Genomic DNA, 20,849 nt, shown 5'->3' on the forward strand with positions numbered 1-20,849 from the left:
ATATACAAAACAACCTTCAAATATTTTTAAATGGATTTAAAATTGATCAATGGAAATCTTTGGCATCCTTTGTTTTTGTAACTGTAGGAATGTTGTCCTTTATAGCCTAATTAAGGTAGTCAATCTTATTTTCCAGGTGCAACATTTTACTGCAATTCCATCAATACAATAAGTCACTTTGACTATAATGGAAAAGTATGAAAAATTAGCTAAGATTGGAGAAGGGTCTTATGGAGTTGTCTTCAAATGCAGAAACAAATCCTCTGGACAAGTAGTAGCTATTAAAAAATTTGTGGAATCTGAAGATGATCCTGTAGTTAAAAAAATAGCACTAAGAGAAATTCGCATGTTGAAGGTAGGTTAACTCTGTCATACTATCATGGCATTAGGTGAAATATGTATGCTAAAATTTTAATATTTTCCATTGGACTCAAATTCCTTTGTATCAGCAACTTTAGGAAATAAGTAGATCATCACTTTGAACTTTAACCCCTCTGGTGTTTATCCGATACATATTAATACAGCTGTAGATGATTAAAATATTGAAGTATTTCCATTCTAGTGGGTAAATAACCACACTGCCTGAGACTCCCCATCCTAGTATTACTCCTGCTCCCTACCCCAAATACTTTCCCAACAAACCAGGCACTAAAAGAGCACCTCCTGGTGCAGAGTGACCTGCAGGACTGCACTAGTGCCCCTTAGGCATCGGCATTGCCCAGGTTCTTAGATGTACTGAATGTCACCCCCAGCAGTACACTCACTTTACATCATTTTTACTCTGATAGAATTTGACATGTAAGATTCACAAGTTTTCAGTGCAGATATTTTTTCTGTCCTAAAAATCTTCCATCTTGGGAACTTGAAGGCCTGGAGCGGTGCTTCTGTTATGTAGGAAGAATCCCTTAGGGATCTTGTTGAAATGGGGGACAGAGATCCAGGAGGGGGCCTGAGACTGCCTTTCTAATGAGCTGCCCGACAGCGGAGAGGCTGCTGGCTGGTGGTCATTTGTAACAAGACCAGTGGTTATACATTAAATAACAAGACCGTGTGATTTCAAGAACAGCTAGCCTTAACTTTTGAAGTGTGTCTTTGTTTTTAGAAAAACGAAAAACAGAAACCAGTTTGTAAAGGGAAGATAATAATTACATTATCCATTCTTCCAAATATCATTTGCAGCAGGTTTCCCCAACAAATATTTCTAGTGTTTTGTTTAAAACATAATTGATACACAGTTTTCAACGTGACCATGACAAAAAAAAAGGGTCACTCTTACCTCTTAGCCAGCAGAGGGCAGTGGTGAGCCAGTCAGGTCTGGCACCCAGTTCTGGGCCAGTCTGCAGGGTTGGTCTGAACCAGGCAGTGTTATTTTCTAATAAAAATAATACTTTTACTCCCTCCTCCTCTCAAGTCTTCAAATAAGGTTAATGCTCAGCTGGTACCTTCTGAGTCACAAGTGCCCCAGTTTGAGTATGTGCATTAAGGCGAAAGGTAGCCAGATTTCATCTCAGTTTGGTCTCTAGTGTTGGCTCTCAGAATATACATTTTCCTGCTTCTAGTATGTTGCACCCAGGCGTACCTTGAACACATTCCTTCTGTGGTACAATGGACCTTACTTTCATCCCTTACTTCTGGTATTTAAATTTTATTTTCCTTGTCCTCATTTCTATCTGTTTTACTTTGGGCAAATCACTGTTTGTCAGGGTCATTAACTTCCTTTGCAAAGGATCTATAAATTGCTGACCTACCCAGAGACAAAAGATTTGACCAGGTTAAACTTGAACATTGCATCAAGCTATGTCATCTGGGAACCCCTTGCTTGCCTGTCAGGGAAACTGCTTCACTTCTGTACCATGGTTTTACTGCAACCCAAATCAGCTGACTTATCTGCAAGGCCTGCCTCCACCACTCTGACCTTTTGCTCTTTTAGGCAGTGCTTATAGACACTGACACAGAGGCATGTAATGTAAGGTGTACCTAGGACTCTCTACTAGGCCTGCAAAATATTAACTTAGCTTCTACTATAAGCAAAATGTCTTGTTCTCTTTATATTTCTTTCTGGGTAAATGCTATAGGGTTTGGAAAGTTGTTTTGTCTACTATACTGGGAAAATGGCAAGGAAGATAAATTATAAATAGAAGAGATTTTATATCCTGGTTTATATAGGACAGTCCTGGTTTATGGTTTTTGTCTCAATGTCCTGTCCCATTAATGTCTCCTTTCAAAAATGTCCTAGTATGAATGCTAAATTATATGGTCATCCTAATTATGGGCAGGGTGATTATATGTGCTGGTTTACCTGGGACAGTGCTGGCTTCTACTTGTTGCATTGGAGTGGATGATAAGTTTTATAGTCACTCTAGTGATGGATTTTCTAAGTTCATCATCCTTTTTCCTTTGATGTACAATACTAAACATAGGTTGCCTTGTGAAATGCTTCAGTCTGGGAATAAAATTAACACAAAACATCTAAGCATAAGAGTGAAGAACAGAATTGAGGAATTGCTGGAAATTTCATGAATTTAAAACACAGACTAATTGGAAACTCCTAAAACAGGCAATTTAATCAGATTTAATATTGGGGATCCAGTATTGCTGAGAGCCAACACTAGAATCCAGAGTTTAAATCCAGCTGACATTTACATTAAACCCATGGCAAAGTGTAAACTAAGTGAGCACTGGTGATTTTTATAGTCTTTTACTCAGTAATTCCATTTCCTCAATTGTTTATTCAGGTTATTTTATAACTTAGACATTTAGAGTTTCCATAAAATGCACAAAGTATTTTTTATTTTAGTGCTTATATTTTAACTTATATACTTTATTTGCTATCACTAGAAGGACTCAAACAATTTATTTACCATCAATTACAGGTACATGAGACAAATTCTAAATTTCTTCCTACTTTGAGTTTATGTTATTCTAAGAGCAGTTTCTCTTGTGAGAATCTATAATAAAATTCTGCACAAGAGATGCATGCAAAAATAATAAGGCTTTGTGTTCTTAAACTTTGAAAGGGGCCTGGAGAGAGAGAAACTAAACTTTGTATTTCAATTCTTTTGCAGCAATTAAAACACCCAAACCTTGTGAACCTCATTGAGGTGTTCAGGAGAAAAAGGAAAATGCATTTAGTTTTTGAATACTGTGATCATACACTTTTAAATGAGCTGGAAAGAAACCCAAATGGGTAAGTACTCTAGAAACTGAATATGGTCATGTTTCATTCTATATGGAATTAATTATGGCAATTTCAAATCCCAGCCACTATTACCCCATCTACACAAATGCACCTGGCTACCCCTGTCCAATCTCAGTTAGGATATGCTCAAAGGGCAATCAGATGCACCCTAGAGGAAATAAAACTAGGAAGACAAATCTGTAAATATAAATTGCAATGCATTTTGAGACATTTAGCAAGTGAACCATGGATCAATATTATGAAATCTAGTCATATAATTCACCAGTAAGTTAAAGAATAAAAATACATGTGACTGATAAAATTCAAAAATGTGAAATGTTGACAAATTCAACACTTTCAACTATTAAAAAAAAATTAAAACCTTAGCAACTAGGATTAAAAATGCTTTTTTTACACACACACATACAAAAAAAAAAAAGTCCTCTTCAAACAGCAGATTTTACATTCAATAGCAGAATACCAAAGAGGACTGGGGTTGTGGCTCACTGGTAGAGTGCTTGCCTAGACTGTGTGGGTTTGAGTCTCATCATCACATATAAATAAATAAATAAAATAAAAGGTCCATCAACAACTAAAAAATATTTTTAAAAAAGAAGAAAAAAAAAAAAAAAAACACCAAAGGAATGTCCATTAAATTGAGAAACCAAACAAGAAGGTTGGTTGTTATGACTATAATGTAACATTATGAGAACTGTAGTCAATGAGATGAAATAAGACAACCAAATATTACTTTTAGAAATGAGATAAGACTTTCACTATTGACATACTGTTATTGTTAGAGAATCTAAGAGAGTCACCAAAAGAGTTATTAAAACTAATGGAATTCATTATAGAATCCCTCTACCTCTACATATTCCACACTTAAAAATTAACAGTTTCATATTAATCACCACTTTAGAAAATCTGGTGGAGAAGGATCCCATTCAAATGTTAGCAGTGACAAAAAGCTTAGGAATAAAGATAAGATTTGCTTAAACTCTACATACAGGCAACTACAAAATCCTTTAAGGTACATAAGGAATTTTATTTAAATGAACTTAAGTTTCTAGATAGAAATATTCATTATTTTAAAAATATTTTTTTAAATTTTTAAAATATTAAAATTAAAATTTTAAATTTTAATATTTTTAAAATCCCCAGTTCATCTGTTTACTAAACAAATACTAATCAGAATTCCAATGGGATTTTTTTTTAAACTTAAAGAAGTTAGGTCAAATCCAGAACTATTTTAGGGCTGGGCATATAGCTCAGTTGGTAGAGTGCTTGCCTCACAAGCACTAGGCCCTGGGTTCAATCCCCAGCACCACAAAAAAGAAAAAAAAAAATGAGTTAACAGAGTAGAATGTTAAGTATAATTTAAATTCATTTGAATTTTCTCAATATTCTAATGAATGCCTGTATATTCTTTGAAATAAAATTATAAAAGAGTTAAAATGATGAGTTCATTCACAGTTCACTTTTGTTGGAGCTGGTAACAAGCCTGGCATGTTCAGGGAATAGCAGAAATTAACAGGGCTGAACTGCAATATTTGTGGGGATGTGGTAGGAGATAAAGTTGGGGAGGTTAATAAAAGTGAAATTATTAAAAGCCTGGTGGGCCCCTAATAACAAGACTGGCATTTATTCCAGGAGAGCCAGAGTTTACTGAGAACCCAGTTCATCTGCGGTAATGATAATGAAGCCAAGTTTAAAAAAATTTATAACAAACGTTTAAACAAATGCAGTGAGTTCTGAGGTGGGCATTAGATCTCCACCAAGTGGCTGAGTGAGTGGTCTCTGAGCTATGCAGGCTGAATTCCCAATGTCTTCATATACTCACTTGGTCTTGAACTGTGAGGTCTCATTTTCTCTTGAAGGCCTTCACTATTGCCTTTAGTATTTGTTTTCGCACTCACTCAAAGTATAATATTTAAACATTGAATCCACTGATTTCTACTGAAGGTTTTATTTCACTCCAAAACATTGAAAAACACTGTGTAGCAGCCGGGCATGGTGGTGTACGCCCATAATCCCAGCGGCTTGGGAGACTGAGGAAGGAGGGTTGAGAGTTCAAAGCCAGCCTCAGCAAAAGCGAGGCTCTAGGCAACTCAGTGAGACCCTGTCTCTAAATAAAATACAAGATAGAGAGACTGGGATGTGAGTGACTCTGTAGTCGAGTACCCCTGAATTCAATCCCCAGTACCAAAAAAAAAAAAAAACCTGCTGTGCATGCTGAATAGAATTGCAGTGCCCTTTCTGAGCTGAGCTCTGTGAACTTGAACTCTCTTTGATACCTGTCTTCTCTGAAAGAGCAGTAGCATTCGCACATAGTTATTTCCTAAAGATGTTGCTTTGCCAATGATGGGGTCTACCTTGGAATCTGAGCTAACTGAACACCGTGGCACTTCCAGGGAGAAGTCTATAAACATCCTGCCATGGCAACAGCTCAGGACTTCCCTATCACATCACTTCATGCTTGATTCCACGTTATTGACTCTAGAAATCAGGGTTGTAACAGCTTCCGACCTAATTTCCCAGGTTCCCTGCGTGTGTATTCTCTTAGATCCTACCTAGCATTCCATTCCTACATGGATAAGGCCATGTGTTACCTTTACCAGTCCCTCCCCCAAATGGAAATCCATTTGTCTTCCTCTCTACCACTCTTAATGTAAGTCACCAGATCTCACCTGGGTTACTGAATTAGCCTCCTGATTAATCTCCCTGCATCCACTTCACCCCTGGAAATCCATTTGCCATACTGTACTTCTTTCTTGCTTGATTCCTTTCAGTGGCTTTGAATTTAGAGTAAAATCCAACTTCCTTACCAAGCTCTAGAGGCCTGTGCAGCATCTTCACTCACGCGCCAGCCAAGCTGGCCTCTTGCCTGGCCTGCCTCCCAGTGCTTCTTCACCTCACCACCTCTTCTGTACTTTGGGACCTCCTTTGTCTTCATGCAGGAATCTCAGTCTCACTTATTGGCCTCATGTTCTCTCAGATCCTCATCTCCTGAGCCCATGTGAGTGTTTAAGCCCAGACATTTAGAAGACAGATTTCTCACTTCATTTATGGAATGTTATTTCGCTTTTACATAGGAAGAACATGGAAGCTTAAATAATTTGCCCAAGGTTCTAAAGCTGGGAGGTGCACAGCTGGGATTTGAACTCTGGCAGGCTCTCATAGGGCTCAAAATGGCTATGCTCTTCTTTCTACCTCCTATAAATTGTTTAAATAATATTGCTTCAGGTTTAGCCATAGGTCAAGTGAGGAGAAGGGTAAAGTTATATCAGAATTTGCTGAAGGAAATGGCAGTAGCCTTTTCAAGTGGCAAAGGATTTAATACTGAGAATTCAATGCTTTCAGAATAACAATTAGGAGAACTGGAGTCAAGGGCATGCCACCATAACTGTGATCCAAGATAAGGAAACTGTTCTGAGAAAAACACCTTCCCACATAGGTTTCTCTGAACATACTTCAGGCTCATGTGAAGGCATCTTGTCATTAGTGCTGGAACGGAGGTACACATCTCGATCTTATAAAAACAGATACAGCTGCATAAATTCAGCTTTTAAAAAGTGACCTAAATGTATTATTTAAATATCCAAATATGATGAAATGTTAAGTCTGAGTGATAGAGGTGTTTGAAGCATTATATAATTATGAAATTTTTTTAATTTAGAAAAATCCTTACAGTAGACCATTTTCTTTTGAAACCCTTGTGTTTCAGATTTTTTTAAAAATGCAAACAACAACCCCATCTGCAACAACAAGGTTTAAAGACAAACAACACACTAAGAAAAATATATGCTGCATATATAACAGACTGATATACACTGAGTCTTTGTAAATGAATAAGAAAAGAGTAAACAGATGAGTCCAAAAAGCAATGAAGGCCATGAAATGGAAGTACACAAAAAGAAGAACTATAATATCCAATAATATGAAAATTATTCATCACTAAAAATTAATGAAAGGCAAAATAAAAACCATAATGAAATATCTTTATTTTAACCACAGATTGGCAAACATAACATTGGCAAAATCCAATGTTGGCAAGACAAGGAGGCAATGGGGACTTGTGTGCACAGATGTTTGGTGGGAGTTTAAATGGGTATAACCTTCCTCAGAGAGGGTAGCTTGGCAGTGTGTAAATGTGAAGGCATCATCACAGGACAGTGATGTGAGTCATGGAAAGACACCAACAGAAAAGTTAAAGTGAATGCAATTGCTATAATTTGTAGAGATGGTTACATGAAGTTGAATGCTCCCAGGCAGCATACAGGTTCCCAGATTCCCAGGCCCCCCATGGAAATTATGCCTGCCCATGATATACTCCAGTGTTTTCTACACAGAGCTTTGATGACTCTGCCAGGGACAAGAAGCTGCAGCCTCCCATTCTTCTGGGATCGCTACTCTCTGGCCTCTCTGACTGTAAACCACCCTGCTTACCAGATGCTCAGCCATTACACAGTGAATCCAGCATGTGCTTGAGTGTGTATCACCAAATGAACTGAGTGAATTAAAAGTCCTCTTCCAAGTTTACTTTTTTCCCTGCAAAGCCAGGTGTCAGGTCTGCCTGAAGTTCTCCCTACATGTGCCTACAATTGGTTCTAGAAATCCAGTTTTTAGACTTTACTTTCAGAAGATAATTGTACAACTACAACAAGATGGATGATTACAGATGCTTATTGAAGTGCTTCTAGAAATAAAAATTGGCTCAACCTAACTGCTCATCAAGGGGGAATAAGTATATTATTATACATAAAATGAGTCCTCTTCAGCCAATAAAATGTGTGTGCATGTCAGTATTTGTAGTATTTGTACCTCATTTCTGAAAGAAGCCAGGCAATGGAATTGCAGAGGATAAATGGATAATTAGGCAGATGTCAGAGAGAAGACTTCATGGATATACTTTAAAGTTTTTGAACCATCTGAATGCATTTACTTAGTTAAAAAGTAAATGGAGGCCAAGTGTAGTGGCACACACCTGTAATCCCAGCCACTCAGGAGGCTGAGACAGGAGGATCACATATTTGAGGCCAGCCTCAGCAATTTAGCAAGGCCCTAAACAACTTAGCAAGAACCTGTCTGAAGATAAAAAAATGACAAGGAAGTGCTGGGGTTGTGGCTCAGTGGTAGAGCACATGCCTTACACGTGTGAGTCACTGGGTTCAATTCTCAGCACCACATATAAATAAATGAATAAAATAAAGGTCCATCAACAAATAAAAATTTTTAAAAAGCAGGGGCTGGGGATGTGGCTCAGTAGTTAAAGCACCCCTGGGTTCAATTCGCAGTACAAAAAAAAAGTAAGTCCAGCGAAAGTCAGACACCCTAAGTTACAGCAACTATTTTGAGGTAGCAAGATTAGAATTACACGTTTTCATGATAAGCATGTATCATTTGACAGATGCAAAAATTTCAAACTACAAAAGAAAATTATCCGTTCTGCTTTTGTTCCCAGCCCTTGCTCCTGGAACCACTTGCCTGACATTCTCATTTCCTTTTTAATTCTTTCCCCCAGTGTTGCTGATGGAGTCATCAAAAGTGTCTTATGGCAAACACTTCAAGCTCTGAATTTCTGTCATAAACATAATGTAAGTAACATTTTCTAACATATCAGTTAATATCTTCATGATGACTCTTTTCTTCTAAACAGCTCAGGGATCTATTTGAAAATCTAAAGATGGAGGGAAAGAACCAGAAAAGCAAAACAAATGAAAGTTACAGATAAGAGGAAAAGTGATTCATTATTCATAGCCCTTTTCTCATTTTTCTAAGAATCATCTTACTAATTTCTCATAAATTAATAGTTTGTATAAACTTCATGTTTCATTTTACTCCAATACTGATTGTTCCCATGATTGTTTTTAAATTAGGTTAAAATAATTTTTCAGGGTGTCAGCAGTGTCATCCACCATGGCACTCAATTTTGCTTTTATTATGTCTCTTAAGTCTTCTATCAACAGTGCCCCTTCCCCTACCTTTGTTGTAAATTTAATTTTCCAGGCCACAAATTTTTTAGAACTATAGTTCTCAAACTTGAGCAGGCATCAGAATCACCTGGAGAGCTGTGGTAGGGCCTGAGAAAGCACACTTCTAACATTTTCCCAGATGATACCGAACCAGCGGGTACAGGAACCACACTTTGGATACTGCTGTGTTATAGAAATAATTTTGACCACCTGTCTTCTACATATAATTTAATTTGTTCTTCCACCCTGTCTTGGTATTTTTATCTAGAGCCTTGTCATGTTTGGGTTCTGTATTTTTAGACAAGAATATTACACTCGTGGCATGGTACACTTCTTATTGCATGGTCAGGAGGCCTGTAGTGGCTGGTTGTCTGCCCCTGATAATGTTGATACTGATTAATAGGCTCAGGAGGCATGCATGAGTTTGATCCACTCCCCTGACACTTTCCCTGCCAACCATTTTACCTGATAGTTTTAGCATCCAGTGATGATTGTTGCCCATATCCAGTATTTCATTAAGATTAAAAGATGTTAATTTTCTAATTCTACTGTTCCTTCTGCATTATCATTGGAATTTATGAAAAATAACTTACCCTCATGTACTCTTGCTGTTGTAAAATACAGCAAAATGGGTATGTGATGATTTCCTTTCTATGTCAATATTCAAAGTGATGAATAAGTGCCTTAGCAAGTTCCAACTATGGACAATGACAGGCTTCCAGGGAGAGGTTGTAGGCATCATTATAAACATGGATTTTTATATATTTGATGTTTCCAATCCTTTGTAGTCATTGTTCTCTTAAATGCTCAATTTTCCTGTCTCAGGCCAGTGGGTGCTTACTCACATTGGATCCTGTGCTAGAATGATAGCTTTTAGAAGATATCTCTAGACCTTTTGAGTTGATGCCTAGACAAAGAGAGTGCTAAGGCACCATATGGTCAGTTTTGATGCCAGCAGAATGTCTTACCATAGACTAGGCTTGCTGAAAAAGAAAATACAAGATCATGGAACTAAATGTCAATACTTAAGGAAGCTTTCTTTAGTTTTAAGTAAGTGAAGTTTTTCATTAGAATCAATCAAAAGTCTATTGGTGTAGAGGGATATGTTCACAACATACAGAAACCTGTTTTTCGTGATGCAAATTGTGCCTTCAAATTTTTCATAAAGATGATACTGAATATGTAGCAGGGCACACCTGTAATCCCAGCAACTCAGGAGGCTGAGGGAGGAGGATCACAAGTTCAGAGCCAGCCCCAGCAATTTAGAGAGACCTCAACAACTTGGTGAGATCCTGTCTCAAAATAAAAAAATTTAAAAAGGGCTAGGGATGTGACTCAGTTGTAAAGCATCCCTAGGTTTAATCCTCAGTCCAAAAATAAAATAAAATGCTGAATTGAATCCATATTTTTGTTGCTTTCTATCGTGCTGTAGGAGATGTCAAGTTCACCTGAGGTTGCAGCAAGAACTTTATGGGTAGTTAAAATTTTTTTTTTTTTTTTTTTTTTTTTGTGGTGCTGGGGATCAAACCCAAGGCCTTGTGCTTGCAAGGCAAGCACTCTACCAAACTGAGCTCTCTCCCCAGCCCTAAAATGTTTTTTTTAAATACTTTTCACTATAAATGTTGTGCTGTATCCCTATATAACTTGACACTTTCCCACGTCCTAGAGTAATACAACATGCGAGGCTGATTTATCTGTGTTTCTTTAGTGCTTAACATGCACCTTTTATATAAAAGGTACTCAATAAATACTTGTTGAATGAATGGATGGATGGATGGATGGATGGATGAATTAGTCACTCAGTCAAGTCTGCCTACCTGTTGTAACTCACTATTTCCAGAGGGCCCAAACATTATTGTGGCTCAATGAAACTGCCATCATTTCTCTGCTTGGAACAATACTATATCTTAAGCTTTAAAATATTGAAAACTTCCCATTGATAATCCATGACCTCTATTAAAAATGGATAGTTTTTAGACAAACTTTCCTCCTCTACGATGAAAATTACTTCTGAACTTAACCAATTTTCTTATGCAATGATAATTCTTTGTGTATCTCTTTTCATTTTATGTTAACTAAAGTGCATATGAAAGAAAAACTTTAAAGTCATCATAGTCATATATTATTGCTGTTACCATAATACACTTAAAACCTTTATACTCTCCTTATTTTTAGAGGAACTCTAATAATGTTCTCAAAAGAACAGAAAAGGCAATTTGACCCAGTAGTGTTGCTGAAGACACCCAGCTACCCATGTGCACCTTCTTATCTCCAGAGTCGTGAGTCTAAGCAAGATAATGGAGGTTAAAGTAGTAAGGGATTGAGGCCTTTCCACTCAAAGCATGCCTCATAGAGATCACTTGAGAGCTTGTTAGAAATGCAGAATCTCAGGCCATGCCGTATCTGCTGACTCGAATCTACATTTTAACAAGAGCTCCAGATGATTGGTATACATACTAAATTTTGAGAATCACTGGATTTGAGAAAATACATACTTGTGTTCTGTTTTACTTTGTAATACTGCTAGTATGAGATAACTGAAGTGATCCATTTAACTTCATTATGAATCCATAGATCTTCTATCTGATTCATTGGTTAGAGAAGAACTTTATCTCATGATAGTAAAATCACAGTGATATCTGAGACATGGATGTGCCCAGCTACAGCATCCATCAGCATCTTGCTGATAACCCTTGGTGGGTTGGCCAGCAGACATCTGTTTTTCCTCTCATAGCTAATAAAGTATCCATCCCCAAAATTTGGTCAGAGAGAACCACCTTCTCAGTTCATAGGAAACTATTTATTGCTCAATCAGACATATGAGAAGCAGTTACTGGAATGGCTGCTTTCAGAAATGATTCTTTAAGTTGAATGTCAGGTTTAAAATAACACGGTACTCCTCTTTGTGCCAACAATAACTCAACCTGAGCAATGTATGCTAAAAGCTACATATGAAACCCAAGTTTATTAAAATTCTTCTGTTAAAGACATTTGCATGTTTCTTCTTCTTTGGTGGTAAATAAGCTGATTGCAAGAGATACTGCACAAGAGCTGACTGCAGAGAGCTTGCACCGAGTGTGGCTTTGCAATGGAGAAGATGCATGCTGTATGAGTGTTTCTGTCTTCTAGGCTCTGTTTTTTACTGTTTCAATCATTTTTATTATTTTTTTCTTTATTCAATATCCTATCTCTTTATCAGTAGCTTTTCTTACCTATAGCTACACCAATAAATTTTTCTGTTTCTTTGGGACAGACTAATACTTCGTTTTCTTTTTATATTTTTGAATTGAAAAATACTTGCTATAAATTTCAACATGGTCTGGCTTAGATCCAAAATAGCCCAACAAACAAATATCAATGTAAGTCCATTTACTTTGTAATGCCACCCATAGTCTAGAAAATCTAGAATTTGGGGCTGGGGAGATAGCTCAGTCGGTAGAGTGCTTGCCTTGCAAGCACAAGGCCCTGGGTTCAATCCCCAGCACCCAAAAAAAAAAAATAAAAGAAAATCTAGAATTTGATACAAACTCATTTGAGGGACATACCTATTCTAATTAAATCACCAACTACTGGAAGTATTGCTGATTCAGGCAGTTAGTCTAAGTTCCATAAATGCATTATTTAAAAGGTAGTATAATGACTGGGTGTGGTAGCACATGCCTGTAATCCCAGCAATTTAGGAGGCTGAGGCAGGATGATCACAAATTAGAGGCTAGCATCAGCAATTTATTGAGACCCCGCCTCAAAATAAAATTAAAAAGGACTGGGATAGAGCACCACGGGTTCAATACCCAGTACCACCACCACCAAAAAAAGTGGTCTATCAAAATTATTTTGTTCCTATTGTACAATAATGTATTTTTTAAGATTATTACCTAAGGCCTTAGGACTTTTAAGAGACCTAAAATGTTTCTTGCTGGCAGTACACATTATGAAACAGTTGACAGTAATTGAGATTACAAAGGAGCAAGCTTCTATTACCAATGCCATTTTTGTGACCTACGATGAATTTAAGGTTTAGCTTTTTCTCTTTTTAGATAGTGGTTATTGAAGCAAAATGATTTCAGAATTGTCAGTTTGACACAAATGCCTAAAGAGACTGGCAGTGTGGCAGAGAAGAGAGGCAGACACAGTTGATTGTGACATTTAATCAGTGGATTGTCAGTGGCCACCTGCAATCACAGGATTATTGCAAGGATGAAATAATTCATGTGAAAATACTTTAAAAAGTACAGAGCTTTAGAGAGGGCTGAGTGGTAGAAGCTGTCATTTTTACCATTTTCTTTGGGGGGAATAAATGATCTAAGATAGAAGTTCCAAAGAATAGGACCAGAGCTGGTTTTATTTTTTGTTTTGTTTTGTTTTGTTTTGTTTTGTTTTGTTTTGTTTTTTGGTACTGGGGATTGAACTCACAGGTGTTTAACCACTCAGCCACATCCCCAGCCCTTTTTTATCTTTTAATTTTGAGACAGGGTCTTGTTAAGTTGCTTAGGGCCTTGCTAAGTTGCTGAGGCTGGCCTCAAATTTGTGATCCTCCTGCCTCAGCCTCCCAAGTCACTGGCGTGTGCCAGAGCTGCTGCCTCACAGCACCTCCACAATGTGGGAAACCTCTCCTGGGATCACAATGTGTGTACCCACTTGCTTGCCTTCCTCTAAGCCCCCAACTTAGCCTTGTCATGTTCATCAGGAAGGGTCATGGTGATGCAGCAAATTTTAAGGTCAGTACATATTAAAAAAGAACAGTAGAGTCCCAAAGTGAGAGCCCATCAGAGAGGGGTCCTGCCCCGCTGGGAGGGCCTCTAGCCGCACTGTGCCAGCACCTCAGGAGAGCTGCCCATCTTTCCAGGTCAGCCCATTGCACAGGATTAGGGATCGCTGATCTAAGTGGGCAGGTGTGCATCACAGTTCACGCAGGGCAGTTCTGGTCTGCACCTGTCCTCCTGGCACAGTTATTTATAGAGCCCCGTTTTACACTTGAAAGTGTCCTGATATGGAGAAAAAATAATATTGTCCCTCGAATTAAAAGTGAATTTTGTTTTTTTTTTAAATAACTTAAATGCTTTTCCAGTTTTTCAAATTCACAATAATTATTCAACCTCTTTTGTGGTTCTTACTGGAGGTCCATAGTCTCCTTTCATCTAGGGTCTCAGCTGGTACCATTTCAAGAGGCCCAATAAAAAGTGAAAGAAGTGGTATTCACTTCTTCCAAAAAAAAAAAAAAAATCTGACAGTTTTCATATACAACTGGAAATTAAATTTCTTCAATAATATAGCAACATTTGGATATACTTTTTCTTTTATATGATAAGATTTTAAAAGCTGCCAATTTAAGTTCTTTTAGAAAAAATGAAGGAAATCTTTGTTTTTATATCTCAGGTTACTTATTCATCATTATACTAGTAGTTAATGTTTATTCTTGGTCATTATGATGGCTCAGAAAAATAATCAAATATTGTCTTCCAGTGTATTCACAGAGATGTAAAACCTGAAAACATTCTCATAACAAAGCAAGGAATAATCAAGATCTGTGACTTTGGGTTTGCACGAATTCTAAGTAAGTAGCAATTTTTTTTTACCTAATTTATCCAATTCAGATGATTGTAAACTGATAGAGTTTTAAGTTTTTGCTGAGGTATTGGATTATGCTAAGTGTTGAGTTGTTTTTCAAAAAGAAAAATCTCACTTTAGCCTTTTAGTCAGTACATTATTTGGCACTTGAGCTCTCCTCCATTTGGCTAGAATTTATTGGATGTCTTCTTCATGTGCTTTGCCCCACAGGAGTAGAAAGAATTATAAGTGCATTTCTGCTCTTCATGCACTTATAATCTACAGTAAAAGAAACAAAAGAATAATGCAAAATGGTTGGCAACAAAGTACTAAAATGAAGGTGCAGACAGTTCCCTGGAGAGAGATGTGGGCTAAAGTGGTTGGAAAAAAACTTCTTGTAACTGGTGAGGCTGGAAGAGTCAACTGAAAATTAAAGGCACAGGATGCAGAGACAATGCTAAGAAAAAAAGAAATCATCCCAAGCAGGCAGGAAGTAAAGGGAAAGGAGAGCAAAAGAAAAGGGAAGCAAAAAATGATTTCTCCCCAAATCTGGAACTTTGTAGTGTATGCGCGCGCGCGCGCACACACACACACACACACACACACACACACACACACACACACCTTGCTGTATGGGTATGTACATAATCAGAACCCTGAGAGGACACAAATACAGGTGACCTGACAGTGCATTTGGAAGGGTGGGGCAAGAACAAAAACTGTTAAAGATTTTGAGGCTGCTATGCCTTGTGGTATAAAATAATGGGACCCTAATGATAGTTGGATAATTGATCCCTATGCCATGTGGGTAAAAAGAGAAACAGACAAACACTGGGAAGCTATTGAGCTGTGATCTCTGCACATAGTACACAGTACATCCAAATCATGAAATATTTGACAGCCATTAGAAGTGATGCTTTCAGAGTAAATGAAAAAGAAAAGCTAACCTGATATATACAGGTTACTCTCTACTTCACTCTACAGGAAGCATAGAAAAAAATACAGGAATACTTATGACCCACAATTTAGTAAATAAGTGAATAATAATAGTCTTCTGATACTTCCCATAAATGCAATGTCAGGTTTGTTTGGTTTTTCCCCTGGAAACCCATTTACACTACAAAAATGTCCCATTTGGTGATAAAAATATATGAAAAAACTACATATATGTACCATTACAAACATTAAAAACATAAACATTTCATGAATTCTTTGGGGAATTTTTCTTTCTAAATGGACAGTTCTGCTGAAAATAGATACATATTTGATTTTTTCATGAACGTGCATTCTTGCCATCCTTCTGAGTCTTCCTGTAGCAGACATCCTTCTCTGAATGAAGAACCTTAGAACTGAATGTAATATTAGGGTCATTTGTCTCAGAAATTTTGATTGCATGAACACATCCAAAGTCTCTGAATATTGAACACACTGTTAACATTTCCAATAATTATAACTTCTAGTATGTTGTTATAAACAAAGTGGTAGTATGATATACTGCCAACTTTTCCCATTGGCTAAAATCCCCATAAGATATGAGCTCAGCACTGGTTACAACTCAAGCTGTTATCAGTATGAGTTTGGGTCACCGCTGGGGTCATTGTTGGCCATTTATAATGAGACAGGTGAAGGAGGGTGTCCTTAATAGTATATGCTAAAATACTAACATTGACTGAGTAGACTAAACTACAGAAAAAGTTAAGCTTTTGCCAGACTTGATGGTGCACACCTGTAATCCCATAGATTTGGGAGGCTGAGGAAGGAGGATCACAAGTTTAAGGCCAGCCTCAGCAACTTTAAGTGAGACCCTGTCTCAAAATAAAATGGACTAGGGATGTAATTCAGTGGTAAATCATCCTTGGATTCAGTCTCCAAGTACCTAAAAAAAATTTTTAAGCTCTTTCTGGATATATCCACATGCAAAAGAATGAAATTGAACCTTTCCCTTAAACCATATACAAAAATTCACTCAAAATGAATCATCCACCTATATATAAAAGCTAAAACTATAAAACTCTTAGCAGAAAACGTAGGGGAAAGACTTCATGAATTCATTATCTGACAGGGATTCCCTGGACATGACACCAGAAATATAGCAGCAAAAAATAAAATAGATAAATTGGACTTCATCAAAATCAAAAACTGTGCATCAAAGGATGCTATAAACAGTGACAGTGCAACCATGGAAAGGGAGAAAATATTTGTAAATTTATATCTGACAAGGAATTCATATCTAGAGTATATATTTGTAGAATTCCTATAACTCAACAACAAAAATTTATTTTAGAATGGGCAAAGGACTTGAATAAACATTTCTTCAAAGAAGATATACAACTGACTAATAAGCACTACCATTAATCATCAGGGAAATGCAAATAAAAAACACCCATTAGGATGACTATTATAAAAACAACACACACACATACACAACAAAATAAGTGTTGGTGAAGATTAGCATAGGATCCAACAATTCCACTTATCTACCCAAAAGTATTGAAAATAGGAATTTGAAGAGATGCTTGTACAGCAGTGTTCCCAGCAGCATTATTTACAGTGGTAAAGAAATGAAGACAACTCAAATGTCCATTAAGGATGAGTAGATCTACAAAAGGTAGTATATACAAGTAATGGAATGTTATTCAGCCCTGAAAAGGAATGAAATTCCGATAGATGCCACAACATGGATACACCTTGAAAACATTATACTACACAAAGTAAGCTGGACACAAAAGGACAAATGGTGTATGACTCCCTTTAAGGGGTACCAACAATAGTCAAATTCATGAAAACAGGAAAAAAAAACTTGGTTATCAGGCACTGTGAAGAGCTGAATGGGGAGTTATTGTTTAACAGGTACAGAGTTTCAGGCTAGGCTGCTGAAGTTTCTGCATATGGTTAGTAGCTATGGTTGCACAACTGGGAATGTTCTTAATGCTACCAAACTACACTTAAAAATGGTTAAAATGGTGAATTTTATGTACATTTTACCACAAAACAAATTAAAGCTCTAGATAAATAAAAGAATATGGATATACAGAGATAAAATTTTTAGCTGAAGAGAAACAATATTTCTAGATTTATGGTTAATAAGTTGATATAAAAAGCTTATGTAAATTGACAAGAAAAATAACCCACTAAAGTTCTGAGAAGAAAAATTAGCAAGATATTAACAGTTCATAGAATGAAGAAAAGGTTAATAAATACAAATAATCTTCCTCCACACTGATATCAAAGGAATGCATACTAAAATACTACTATTCACCAATGAAGCTGGTGAGGTTTTTTCAAACATTAACTATGAAGATTGTTGTAGTGGGAACAGTTGGAATGAAGCCTTGGGAGAGCGATATGTTAATATGTATCAAAAACTTTTCACTTTGTACTTTTAATTCCACTTTTAGAAATCTCTCACGGCCTAGGATACTACCCCAAAGGACATCATAATGTTCACTGTAGAACTAGGTATTGCCAAGAAAAAAATTCAAAGGAACCTGACTTTTCAGAAATTAGGAAATGGCTGAAGAATTGCATTACTCAGGGTTCTCAAGAGGAATCAACAAGAAGCATGATTATAAAAAGGGGATTTATTAGATTGGCTTCTGCGACCAGAAGCTGGATAGGCCACAATGGCTGTCTGCAGGCTAGAGAACTGGAAGAACCAATAGCTGTGCAGTCTGAGAGGCTGAAGCCTCAGAACAAGAGGGATCAACCCTAGTCCAAGGCTTCCAGAAACTTCCTGGAGAATGCAGTCTGCTTTGGAAGCTTGAAGAAGTGAGAGCATGATACCCTCAGGTGATCGCAGCAGCAATCATGAAGAATGGAGCTTGCATCTGTTGCTGCTTCCATGTTCTTCCAACTTTTATTCCATCCAAGTCACCATCCTATTGGACGGTGCTGCCCACACTTAGGGAGGGTCTCCACTTCAGTTCGCTATCCCACATGTCAGTCATTTCTAGACACACCCTCATTGACACACCCAGAAACCTATTACTAATGAGCATATCTTAATTCAATCAAGTTGAAAATTCAAATTAACCATTACAAGAATGGATCTGACTTAACACCACACATTAAAATTTGTTTTTTGAGTATTTTAATGACACAAGTATATGCTTCAGCTTTGATGTGGAGCTAAATGAAGAAGAATACAAAACTACATACACGCTCTCCCAGTTGCATGTGTTTTTGGGGTGTGCAATATTAAGATAAGACTGAAGGAAAGGAAATGTACCAAAACATAATATGGTTTCTTTGGGTGGTTGGGGATTTTATTTATTTTTTTATATTTCTCAAGTTTTCTACAAAGAATATGAATTACTTCTGTAATTTTATAAATTATGTCAATACCTCTCAACCTGGTAATTCCACTTATGGAAGCTAATTTTAAAGAACTAATCCTAAACCAGTCATGGTATTGCATGCCTGTAATCCAATGCCAATGACTTGGGAGGCTTAGGCAGGACTTCAAGGCCAGCCTCAGCAACTTAGCAAGCCCTAAGCAACGTTGAAAACCTGTCTCAACGTAAGAAATAAAAAGGTTTGGGGATGTGACTCAGTAGTTAGGTGCCCCTGGGTTCAATCCCTAATACCAAAAAAAGAAAGAAAGAGAGAAGAAAAAGAAATAATCTTAAATACAGAAAAAGCTTAGGGTAGAGATTTTCAGTCTGGTGTTATTTATAATGGTAAAATATTAGAAAGTTTGGGAAAGATGAAGTAAATCATGACATATGCACTAGGTAAACTATCAGGCAGCCATTAATCTTAAGTTTAGGAAGTGTTTATCATAACAGTAAATATGAAAAAGCAGGACACAAAATTATATACAGGTATATACACACATATATATCAAAAGTACTAAAAATTATGCTATAATAAAGGAAAAAAATAAGATACATCAAAAGATTAACACAAGGTATCTTTGTATGATAAAACAATTTATTTTCTATTTTTCTTTTATTATATTTTTCATATTCTTATATGACTTTTATAAGAGAAAGATGTTTCAAAAGTGTATAATAACTAACAACCTGTAAAAATAAGAATTTTCAGTGGTTGTTATTTTATTTTCCATTTCCAAATGTCCTAAATAGTATTTATTCATTTTTAAAATTTATTTTTTATGTGTTCTAATTAGTAATTAGTTCTACATGACAGTAGAATGCATTTATGCACTTTGCTATATCATTCATAAATGAGGTATAACTTTTCATTTTTCTGATTGTACATGTTGAATCACATTGGTCATACAATCATATATGTACATTAGTTAATAATGTTTCTTTCATTCTACTATCCTTCCCCTCCCTTCCCTTCCCTTCCCTCTACCTAAAATAACTCTATTCTTCCCTAGTCCTCCCCCTCCCTTATTGTGAATTAGCATCCACATATCAGAGAAAACATTTGGCATTTGGTTTGAGGGGATTGACTTATTTCACTTAGCATGATATTCTTCAGCTCCATCCATTTACCAGCAAACGCCATAATTTCATTCTTCTTCAAAGCTGAGTATTATTCCATCAAATATATATATTACATTCATCTATTGAAGGGCACCTAGGTTGGTTCCATAGTTTAGCTCTTGTGAATTGAGCTGCTTTAAACATTGACTTGGTCACATTACTGTAGCAGGCCAATTTTAGGTCCTTTGGTGAGGAGTTTTCTGAGGAATCTCCATACTGTTTTCCATAGTGGTTGCACCAGTTTGCAGTCCCACCAGCAATTTATGAGTGTACCTTCTCCCCCACATCCTCACCAGCACTTATTGTTGCCTGTATTCTTGATCACTGCCATTCTGACTGGAGTGAGTGAAATCTTAGAGTAGTTTTGATTTGCATTTCTCTAATTGCTGAAGATATTGGACATTTTTCATCTATTTGTTGATCAATTGTATTTAAACATTTGTATAATTTTATGAAAGAGCAATAGGTGAGTGCTGTGAGGGCTGTTCTTCAGCGACACCTGTAGTCCTGTGCTCTGAGCTGTCTTTTGTGGCAATCTTGCTGGCCTGAGGCCTCTCCTAAGAGAATTGCCCATAACCTCATCTCTGCAAGCTGGTCTGGCTTGCCAGTTTTTCCCATTATGCATTAGTAGAGATCATGTATGAATTGATATGTGACCTTGCCAGTTAAAAGCCCATGGATCATCTTACCAACTTC

The 20,849-nt window shown here is 36.8% G+C and overlaps 1 protein-coding gene across 5 annotated transcripts in view; it reads left to right on the forward strand.

Moving 5' to 3' along the window:
- CDKL4 (cyclin dependent kinase like 4) overlaps nucleotides 1-20,849 on the forward strand; it is a 66,319-nt gene that overhangs the window by 4,777 nt on the left and 40,693 nt on the right. For all 5 annotated transcript variants that reach the window (XM_079109896.1, XM_079109899.1, XM_079109897.1 and 2 more), the window contains exons 2-5: nucleotides 137-355; nucleotides 3,066-3,187; nucleotides 8,700-8,772; nucleotides 14,614-14,704. In XM_079109896.1, coding sequence (XP_078966022.1) covers nucleotides 188-355; nucleotides 3,066-3,187; nucleotides 8,700-8,772; nucleotides 14,614-14,704 — 454 coding nt within the window. In that variant the 5' untranslated portion in view covers nucleotides 137-187. The remainder of the gene's footprint in view (nucleotides 1-136; nucleotides 356-3,065; nucleotides 3,188-8,699; nucleotides 8,773-14,613; nucleotides 14,705-20,849) is intronic.

The sequence above is a fragment of the Sciurus vulgaris genome (assembly GCF_902686455.1).
Source record: "Sciurus vulgaris genome assembly, chromosome: 14".
NCBI classification, from domain to species: domain Eukaryota; kingdom Metazoa; phylum Chordata; class Mammalia; order Rodentia; family Sciuridae; genus Sciurus; species Sciurus vulgaris.